This window comes from Talpa occidentalis, unplaced genomic scaffold (assembly GCF_014898055.3).
Source record: "Talpa occidentalis isolate TD23 unplaced genomic scaffold, MPIMG_talOcc4v2.1 talOcc4.12, whole genome shotgun sequence".
In the NCBI taxonomy this organism is placed as follows: Eukaryota; Metazoa; Chordata; class Mammalia; order Eulipotyphla; family Talpidae; genus Talpa; species Talpa occidentalis.
The window spans coordinates 69,476,815-69,487,402 of NW_023601212.1; the positions used below are offsets into that span (position 1 = coordinate 69,476,815).

Here is a 10,588-nt window from a genome sequence, read left to right on the forward strand (position 1 = left end):
GAAGACTCGCTGGAAGAGCAGCTTCACTGAGGGTGAGTGACACCCAGAAACAAGTCCACTCTGGTCCTGAGGGAGGAAATGGGAATTTTACAAAATGGAGTCATTGTTGACAAGAGTTTTTATTTATTTATTTATTTTTAAAAATTATTTATTTATTTATACAAGCACTGGGTACAGTCAGAAGCACAGGAGGGTGAGAGAATTCACCAGAGCCAGAGCAGGGAGCAGAACAGGCAGACTGACGAAGTACACTGCTGAGGGGAGCAGTGGGCAGCAGGAGAGGTCTGCGCACCATGTGGGACACTCACCCAGTGGCAGGGGATCGAACCGGTGCTGCAGAGGCTGCGGGCAGCTTTGCAACCCAGCACTCAACCGCTGCGCCACAGGGGAGGCCCCGACAAGAGTTTTTAAAAGGGAGTGAAGGACCCTAGGATGTGATTTTTACCCACCCAAAGAAGAAAAAAAAGAATCTTTTGAAAGTATGTTTACTCAGAAAAACTAAAAACATCCTTGACAAACATCCACAGGTGCTGACAACAGGCTTTTCTTTTTGGAAACTTGTCTAATACCCAATTGTGTAGCAGTCAGATGTAGGTTTCATGTGCCACTACCTACTGTTATTTCTGGAAAGCAATTCTCGAAACTTTGCTGTTTTTGCCTTCATGAACCTACCATCCCCCCATGAACGAGGAACAGGATTCAGGGGCAACTTGAATGAGCCTTCCAGGCCAAAATCCTTAAGGCCCCAAATAAATGCTTTCCCTTTGTTTCAGCTAGAGCAGGTGTTACTTTTCTGTCTGAAATTCCTATCATGGGAACTGAAAAGAGGTTTCTTTCCTCCACCCAACACGGTGGATGCCCCCGCACCTGCCGACAGGAGGCGTGGAGGGAAAGGAAGCAGCGCCCTAGGCAGCAGCACCTGGAGCAAGAGCTGGCCCAGCACCTGAGGTGCAGGGATGCCGAGTGGCAGGGTCAGGGGTCACAGGAGCCTCAGCAGTGGACAGCGCAGACACAAGCCAGGTGGGCTGGGCATTTGTGGAATGTAGGAATCTTGTTTGTTAGTATGTCTGCCACCCCCTGGGGATTAAGGTCTTTTCAAGGGACAGAAAATCTGACAAGGTGAGGACATGATGCAAGACAAGTATCAATAAATTGAAAAAAAAAAAAAAAAGAGAAGTATCAGAGGCATCAACGCCAGACCTGTGTGGCATTCATGTGATCCCCTGTGTGACCCCCTGGCTGGTGTTCCCTGGAAGGACCAGTTACAGTCAGGACATTAGTGATATGAAGTTAGTACTTGTGTAACCAGAAGACCGGAGTTTGGGCCCACCGGTCACTGCTGACTGCCAATAAAGTAGAGAGAGGAACTGAATCTTTAAAGTGTGCTATAATCAGATAGCTGGCAATCTGGAAGATGGGGGTGGTTAACATTGTAAAGAAACTGTCTTGGGCCTCCCCAGTGGTGCAGAGGATTGAGCACAGCACTGTGAAGCTGTCCGCAGCCTCTGCAGTGCCGTTTTGATCCCCACCAGCCCGCGAGAATCCCACATGGCGCAGCAGAACTCTCCTGTTCCCTCAGCAGTGTATTTCGGTCCTTCTGCCTGATCTGTGCTCCCCGCTCTGTCTCTGGTGAATCCTCTCACCCTCCTGTGCCTCTGGCCTGTATACCCTAGCTCTTGTATAAAAATAAATAAATCTTAAAAAAAAAAAAGAAACCACATTAACATTTCATTTCCAGCTGTCTTTTTTTTTTTTTTGAAAGATTTATTTATTTATGCATACAAGAACAGGGGTACAGGCCAGAGGTATTGGGGATGAGAGGATTCACCAGAGACAGAGTGGGGAGCAGAACAGGCAGATCCCCTGAAATACTCTGCTGAGGGGAGCAGTGGGCGAACTGGAGAGGTCTGTATGCCATGTGGGTTGCTCCCTAACCGGGGATTGAACTAGTGCTGCCGTGGCTGCAGGTACCTTCATAGTGCTGCGTCTGTTTTTTTAAAATTAATTAATTAATAGTTTGTTTATTTATTTATTCATTCATTCATTCAAGCACTGGGTAAGTCAGAAGTGCGGGGAGGTGAGAGAATTCACCAGAGCCAGAGGGGAGAACAGAGCAGGCAGACTGACGAAGTACACTGCTGAGGGGAGCAGCGGGCAGCAGGAGAGGTCTGCGCGCCATGTGGGACTCTCGCCCAGCAGCCGGGGATCGAACCCGTGCTGCAGAGGCTGCAGGCAGCTTCGCAGCCCAGTGCTCAACAGCTGCGCCTCAGGGGAGGCCCATGCGTCTTAACCCTTTGCAGCACCAGGTGGCACCACCAGCTGTGTTTTTATAGTGAGTTGAACAAAGAGAGTTCAGCAGTCAGGGGGCCTTCACTGCTGCCAGGAGCCTGTGATGTGCAGCTCCCTTATCGCCCTCTTGGACTTGGCCTCAGGCTTGTCCCACTGTGCAGAGGCTGCTCTTCAGATAACACCGGCTCCCCACACTCCTCCAGATGTGTCCTTGGGCTGGAAAATTAACTCAGAGCAGACAGGCCATAAACTGTACGTGAGTGCAGATTTCCTACTATACCAGCTTAGTGTTTCACCTGATCTCCCCCCACCCCCGTGTCCCTAGCCCCTGTCACCTGTGCTGTGGTTTTAGGTGAGCCTGGCTCTATTATCTGAAGCCACACTCACCTAGGGGTAAAGGGCCATGCTTTATTTCATTTACTTCCAAATCTTTCAGAAGTGAAAACGTGAGCATATCTGTGTAGGAGAGTATACCAATGATAATATGAATGCAGTGAAATATCCGCAAAAGATGAATCTAGGTAAAGGGAATATGTTTGTTTTGTACTGCTCATTTTGCTGTGTTTTGAAAATTTTGAAGTATTTATACACAAAAATTCATTAAGAGAATGAAAGAGCAATGAGATGCATGCACGGATGAGTGTGGACGGGTGCACAGTAGTACCCAGAGGAGGCACAGCTGGGGGGCTGGGTGTGAGGGTGGCCTCAGGGAGAAGGTTAAGGAGACACAGAAGATGAGGTCTGGACAGAGGTGTGTCTGAGGCTCTGGAGCAGCTGATAGGGAAGGGGAGGAGGCGGCAGGCAAGGGCTATAGGGTCCCGCCTCTGCTATCTCGTCCCACAATGAAGCTCTGTGCTTGCTGTGACAAAGCAGGGTCTCCTCCCCATGTCAGAGTCACCTACGTGACCGGGCACATGGCCCCATCCTCCAGCCAGACACACATGCCTTCTCCTTCCCAGGGACCCAGCACTCTTCAGAGGGAGGGACATCAGAGGCAGACAGGGGTCAAAGGAGGGCAGGGCTGGGCAGGGCCTGCTGAGTGGTTCTCCTTATAAAGTCTCAGCACTTCACCTTCTTCAGCACCCTCTGCAGAGGTGGCAGCGCTGAGTCTGCACCTGGCAGGGAACTGTCAGCTCCAAGCATCTGTGGGGACAGAAGGAGTGAGCTCTCTAGGCTAGTGAGAAAGACTTTCTGATTTTTTTTTAAAGATTTATTTATTTATGCATACAAGAACTGGGATACAGGCCAGAGGTGTGGGGGATGTGAGAATTCACCAGAGACAGAGTGGGGAAAAGAACAGGCAAATTGATTGAAATACACAGCTGAGGGGAGCAGTGGGCTAGACAGCAGAGGTCTGCTGCGCCATGTGTGTAGCTCCCTAGCTGTGGATTGAACTCATGCTGCAGTGGCTATGGGCAGCTTCATAGTGCTGCATCTTAACCCCCTGCGCCACAGGGATGCCTGAGAAGGACTTTCTGAGTCTGCACACACAATGCCTATGTGTTTGGCGGGGGGAGGGGGGCGAACAGAGATGCCAGCTCAGGTCTGGTGGGGTCTTAGGGATAGAAGAGTCAGAGAAGGAGCCCAGACCCTAGGTATTTGTTGGGTTGGACCAGGGTGGGTTATTCCAGGAGGTTCCAGAACTTCCAGAGGCCCATCACTTTCCTTTGAGATTTCCTGCCTCAGAAAGGTCGGGGATAAGGATGGGAGGAGAGAAAAGGTCCATGCAGTGACCTTGTGCATCTTATTTCTCCTTAGAGGACAATGGCCAGAACCTGCTTCCTGCTGTTCCTCTCAGTGGCCATTTGGAGCGCAGGTGAGTTCCTGGGGCAACAGTACACTTGTGTGAGCTGAAGGCAAGGGGGTGGGGCAAGGGGTCAGTAGAGGCACTGGGCATCTAAGTCCTGGGCAGAGGAAGTCAGGGGATGCACAGAAGCCATACTGAGCTGGGTAGGGAGGCCTGGGTGCTGACGCTGGCTCTCCTGGTGTCAGCCTGAGGCAGTCAGGGAGTAGGCTAAGGGGGTTCTGGGGTCCGTTGCATGCCCCGGAGTGGTTGAAAGGCACCCAGGAGAAGGACAGCAGGACCCCGTCATGCCAGTAACTACTGCTCCCATGTCCTTGGCATCTGACAACCACAGGAAGCTGCTGTGTCCAGAACATCCTCCCTTCAATAATGGGGCTGTCGTTAGCGGAGTGGAAGAGTCAGTGTAGCCTGTACTAGGCAGGGCCAGATCCTCTAGCAGGGAGGGTCCAGATTTAGGGGCCTCAAAGCAAACTGAGGGACAGATAATGCAGGGAGGGGTGGATCTGACGGCAGCGAGAATGGGACCAAGACACCAGACATATCAGAGTTTTTATTTTATTGAGGTAATACTGTTTTATAGCTCTGTGTGCAGTCAGAGGTATAGGAAATGCTCTCCGGATGCATGTGGCCCCCCTCGCCCTCCACCAAGGCGCCCACCGTCCACTACATAGTCCACTGGGCTCCCACCACTCATTGCTCTCCCTGCTCCCCAACCCTCCCTGGTGGCCTTAATTTTAGCAACAGATTTCTCGGACCGGTTATTGTTTTGGTTCTGTCTGATATTCCGTTTTGTTTCTCTATATTCCACATAGACGTGAAACCCTGTGATTTTGATGTTTCTCCTTCTGATGTATTTCACTTAGCACGATCCCCTCCAGTTCCATCCATGTTGTTGTATGTCATTTTATTATTTTAAAGATTTATTTATTTATGCATACAAGAACTGGGGTACAGGCCAGAGGTGTGGAGGGTGAGGGGATTCACCAGAGACAGAGTGGGGAACAGACAGGGAGACTGACTGAAATGCACTGCTGAGGGGATCAGCGGCAAGACAGGAGATGTCTGCTGTGCCATGTGGGTATCTCCCTGTCTGGATATTGAACTTTGACTGCAGTGGCCGCGGAAAGCTTCATAGTGCTGTGACTTAATCCCTTGCACCACCAGGGAGCCTTCCCACCAGGTTTATGAGAATTCTTCTCATTTCTTTAGCAACTGCCCAGTGTCCTGCCCAGTGTCCCGCCAAGATCCCAGGGAGCAATACCTGTGCCTCTCCCTTCTCCTCCTTGCCTAGGAGCTGCAAGGACATCAAAGAAAGCTGCCCTGAAGCAGGAGGTGAGTAATAAACCCACTGGAGTCTCTCCTTGAGGACCATTTTAATCACAGACCCATTGACATCAGCAAATTACACTGGCCCCACTCTCTGCTCAGCTCAGCTCCCGCATGAGAGGGAAATTGAGAACTTTCTGTGCCATCATCACAGTAGACATGTCCTTCTGGAGGCGTGGGTCTCTGAGTTCCTTAGACCCTCAGAGCAGTGGCCTTGTCGAGGCACCAGCCAGGGGGACACAGTATCTCTGCCTCTGAGACTGTTTGCTCTCCAAACTCTTGAGAGAACAGCCTGGAACTAGGGTGCTCGCCTCTGCTCCCAGGTGACCCCTAGAGACTCCTCCTCACACGTGGCCAGGTGAGGGCCCCCAGCATCTATTGGGCCTCCTGTGCCTTTCTGGTTGTGGGGCTGGATGGTCACAGCTCTCAGACAGGGACTCTGGACTACCTCCCCCTGCAGATGGCCTGTATTTCCTCAGCACCGAGAAAGGGGTCGTCTACCAGACCTTCTGTGACATGACCACTGATGGGGGCGGCTGGACCCTGGTGGCCAGTGTGCACGAGAACCACTTGGCTGGGAAGTGCACGGCGGGCGATCGCTGGTCCAGCCAGCAGGGCAACAGGATGGACTACCCAGAGGGCGATGGCAACTGGGCCAATTACAACACCTTTGGGTCAGCAGAGGGCGCCACCAGTGATGACTACAAGGTTGGTGACTCCCACAGCCCCCCTGGTAAGAGAGAGGCGTGGAGTGTGAGAGGAACTGACCGCTTAAGCAAGAGGGATAGAAATGGGGTGTAGGATTGGGCTGGAGAGAAGACATACCTCCAGGTTCTTGCGTGACAGAATCCTCCAAAGAGGCTGTGAGGACCCGGTGTTGGGGGTCTTGTGTGCGTGAGTGGGTATGTGAGTATTATGGACATCTGACCTCCTGACCAGGGCTGTTCTAGCTCCACTGAGCTCCGTGTTTGGTGTTTGCTTGTGGGAATCCTGGCTTTTCAGGCTCCGTGTCTGTCCCTCTGCAGAACCCTGGCTACTACGACATCCAGGCTCACGACCTGGGCATCTGGCACGTGCCCAACAAGTCCCCCCTTGAGAGCTGGAGGAACAGTGCCTTGCTGAGATATCGCACCAACACCAGCTTCTTCCAGAACCTGGGACATAATCTGTTTGGCCTGTACCAGGTACATGGGGTCTACCTCGGGGCATTTTCTTCTGGGAACGAGAGCAGTGGTTTTGTGAGGAGGAGAGAGTGGGCTCTGGTCTCTGTCCCTCGGGGCTGCCCTGGGCTGTTGTTTCCTCCCTCTGGCTCATGGCGACCTCCCGTGCTGCCTCCTCAGGATCTCTGAGCTGGGCAGTGGAAGACACCCAAAGGAGAGTGGGGGGTCAGTAACGGGCGACAGAGAAAAGGACACCAGCTATAGGTGTGGGGGAGACACAACCATGGGGGAGAAGAATGACTAGATTTTCCTTTTTACATTGTATTATACTTTATTGAAGTAACATTGGTTTACAACACTGTCCATGAGCAGGTGGGGATGCATGTTACTCTACTAGATCTATCTGGTGACTTGGTATTATCATTCCTACAAGACCGACCATTTCATATCACCAAAGGACCCATCATACTCCACAGGGCCACCTGCCCACTTGGCTACCAGTAGCTTCAATTTTAGTCCGATTTCTAGATTTTGTTTTGGTTTAGTTTGTCTGTTCCTTTGTTTCATATCTTTTTTGAAATGAGTGAAATCATCTGGTTTTTGTCTTTTCCTTCTGATTTATTTAGCTTAGCATAATTCCCTTCAGTGCCACTCATGTTGTTGCAGATAACCAGAGATCATCCTTTGTTATGATTGAGTAATATGCAGCTGTCTAAATATCCCAAAAGTTCTTTATCCACTCACCTGTGGTGGGCACTGACGCTGTTTCTGAGATTTGGGTCTTGTAAACAGTGTTGCAATGAACAGAGAAGTTCTTATATCCCTTTGAGTTAATATTGTTGTGTTCTTTGGATAAAGGTTAAGGTGTATACTTTCTGAAACATAGTAATCTATTCTTTAAAAATATTCAATTTGTATTTATTTATGCACATAAGAACTAGGGTGTAGGCCAAAGGTGTGTGTGTGGGGGTGAGAAGATTCACCAGACACAGAGTGGGGAGCACAACAGGCAGATCTACTGAAATACACTGCTGAGGAGAGCAGCCGGTGAGGTCAGCAGGGTCTGCTGTGCCATGTGGGTTAGCTTCCTGGCTGGGGATTGAACTCATGCTGCAGCGACTGGTTTGATAACAATAAGACTTAAACCCCTGTGGTACCAGGAGGCCCATACAGTAGACCTATTTTTAATATTTGAGAGGGGCAGGAGCAGTCTCCAAGGATCACCAGAATTAAGACTGATTTGCAAATGTGATTGTGAAGGGATTACCCACCTCCCCAATCTCTGTACTATGGTAGCATCCCATGATCCTCACACAGCCTCTGTCTGTCCCTGCAGAGATACCCAGTGAAGTATGGAATAGGGAGTTGTTCCAGTGACAACGGCCCGGCTGTCCCAGTGGTCTATGACTATGGGGATGAAAAGAAAGCCGCATCTTATTACTCACCGCTTGGTCAGAGTAAGTGTTTGCTCCGTGGGACTGGTCATGAATCCTCCCTGCAGGCCTGGGAAATGTGGGAAGTAATGGCAATTAAAAAATGCTGCCATTTATGAATACTTCCAATGTACAAATCTCTCTTCTAAGAATTTGTCCATTAATCATGAGACAACTTTGAGTTGGAATGACTATTATTTCCACTTGCTAGAAAGTAAACCTTAGATCCTTGGCACTCTGTACAGTTTCTTACAATGGTTAAGAAAACATGTAGATATATGATCACAGGAGGAACATGGCAATGTGGTGAGAAAATTCATTTTTTTAATGAAGGACAGCTATTAATGATATTTTAAAGACATCTTTTCAGAAGTAAAGTAGAAGTGAAATCTTTTTGGGAAAATTATAGGCATCACTCTTTACATTAATATTTCAGTGACAGCCGCTAGCATAGACAGGAAAACAGACACCTGGCTATCAGTTGAGAGATGAGTAACAGCAGCAGATGGACATGGATAACCGTGTCCCTTGCTGGACCTTTGTGGGTCTTCTTGGTGATCTTTCTGAGTCTACTTTGCCCTGTAAACTTTGGCAGACAAGTGTTCTCTGTGAGCCCAGCCTTGGCTTCTTGCTCCAGTAGGAGAGAGATGCCCCTCAAGCCAAAGTGAGGCCCAGGAGCACCAGCCACAGACCCCAGAGGTGCTGGCCTGTCCCTATGCTGCAGTGCTGGCTGCAGCCAGAACTGCTGGTCAGGGAATCCCTGCTGGGCACAGGAAGCTGGTTTACTTCCTCCTTTGACCTCTTGACCCTTTCTCTCTTCTTTCTTTCCAGAGGAGTTTGTTTCTGGATTTGTCCAGTTCAGGGTGTTTAATAATGAGAGAGCAGCCAATGCCCTGTGTCCTGGGATGAGAGTTACCGGCTGCAACACTGATGCTGTAAGTTTTGTGGACAGTAAGAACACACACGCGCACATGTGTGTGAGTGTGTGTGTGTGTTTTGTATTAGTCTTATTCTCTTGATGGGTTCTTATTCATGTTCACAAAAATCAGTTTGTCAACATTTTCCTGTATGATTAGTACATCAGTTTTGTTCACGAAGTCTTTCTCTTTCCTTCTGTTCAGATCTCGAAGATATTCTCTAATGTTCACATAGCTTTCAGAAGTTTTATGGGTTGCCTTTTCAAGTCTTGAGGGAGAAAGAAGCATGGCTGGGTGACTGGACTCTGCCCCGGGGGACATCTGAGGATGGGCTAGGAGGAGTGCGAGTCAGCCTCACAGAACAAGGGCATCATTAGGGCATCTTCCTCTCACCTGACTGTCCTTGACCTGAAGTCACAGCTGCATCTTTTTTTTTAAAGATTTATTTATTTATTTTTGCATAGAAGGTGTAGGCCAGAGGTGCAGGTGGTGAGAGGTTTCACAAGAGACAAAGTGGGGAGCAGAACAGGAGAATTGACTGAAATATACTTCTGAGGGGAGGTGTGGGTAGGATAGGAGAGGTCTGCTGTGCCACATGGGTTAGCTCCCTTACCAGGGTTCGAACTCAAGCTGTAGAGGTGATAGTGCTGAGATTTAACCCCTAGGCCATCATGGAGATCCAGAGTTCAATGTTCTTAACAGGTTGAAAGAGTTTGGATGGACCAGGGACAGGAAGATGATAGGTCAACAGTTCTTGACCCCGGATGAACATGGGGTTGGAAAGTGAAGGAGACTAAAAGACTTTAGGTTTTGTTTTGGGGACTGGTGCCATCCATTAAGACAGGTGATGTGATGAGGAACAGCTTAGGGCCATCAGGTAGATGAATCCTTTTGTTTGGGTCGGTGGAGGTGAGAACGCTGGGTGGTATCTAGGCAGAGGCATCCAGTGGGTTGGATGTGGGTCTCAAGCCTAAGACATATCTGGCAGCCCCAGAGATTTAGGAAGTATCGGTAATTTCATAGTAGACTGGTAATAGGTAGCATGTGGAGAAGATGAGTCGTAACAGAGAGAATGAGATGTGCAGTGAGTCTTGGGAATAGCAGTTAGGGGATGGCTGTGAAGGGAGGTGAGTGCCGGCCCTGAGAGGGAATGCTAAGGAAAAGGTCAAAAGGAACTAGGACAGAGAATGACTTGTCTGTACCGGGCGAGGAGACTTTATGGGAGGGGTGGTAAAGACAAGATGACCAGGACCAAAGATTCCAGGATTCGTCCAAGAAGAGCTCACAGGTGTGGGCTGCAAATCCCTTACCATGTGTCTCCCTGCTTCCCAGCACTGCATTGGTGGAGGAGGCTTCTTCGCAGAGGGCAATCCCAGACAATGTGGGGACTTCTGCGCCTATGATTGGGATGGATATGGAACCCATACTCTGTGGAGCAGCAGTCGGAGCATAACGGAGGCGGCCGTGCTCCTGTTCTACCGGTGAGGGCTCTGTGCTGGGAGACTGACCCAGCTCCTCACCCCAGATGCTCAGAGATGGGAAAACTGAGTGTTAGCAAGGAGGAGGGGACAATAAATTACATCAGCATGTGACTCTGGATTTGTTTGAATTGTTTCCTAAAATAGGGAAATAAAATAAATAAATAAAACACATTTTATT

The 10,588-nt window shown here is 49.5% G+C and overlaps 1 protein-coding gene across 3 annotated transcripts; it reads left to right on the forward strand.

Moving 5' to 3' along the window:
* LOC119240095 (intelectin-2-like) lies at positions 1-10,588 on the forward strand. Of its 3 annotated transcripts, none has more exons than XM_037504457.2 (8): positions 1-32; positions 4,048-4,105; positions 5,303-5,425; positions 5,880-6,127; positions 6,445-6,603; positions 7,916-8,036; positions 8,844-8,947; positions 10,262-10,588. In XM_037504457.2, exons 2-8 carry the CDS (start codon positions 4,054-4,056, stop codon positions 10,412-10,414), a joined length of 960 nt encoding a protein of 319 aa, XP_037360354.1. In that variant the 5' UTR covers positions 1-32; positions 4,048-4,053; the 3' UTR covers positions 10,415-10,588. The 3 variants fall into 3 exon arrangements, with proteins under 3 accessions (XP_037360354.1, XP_037360355.1, XP_037360353.1); XM_037504458.2 differs by lacking the exon at positions 1-32 and adding an exon at positions 2,433-2,541; XM_037504456.2 differs by lacking the exon at positions 1-32 and adding an exon at positions 3,423-3,462.

Bases quoted from the DNA above. Each gene is read 5' to 3' on its own strand.
- LOC119240095 (XM_037504457.2), top strand. From the start codon at position 4,054: ATGGCCAGAACCTGCTTCCTGCTGTTCCTCTCAGTGGCCATTTGGAGC. The intron at 5,426-5,879 runs GTGAGTAATAAA...CTCCCCCTGCAG, and splicing joins AAGCTGCCCTGAAGCAGGAG to ATGGCCTGTATTTCCTCAGC. The intron at 6,128-6,444 runs GTTGGTGACTCC...GTCCCTCTGCAG, and splicing joins CCACCAGTGATGACTACAAG to AACCCTGGCTACTACGACAT.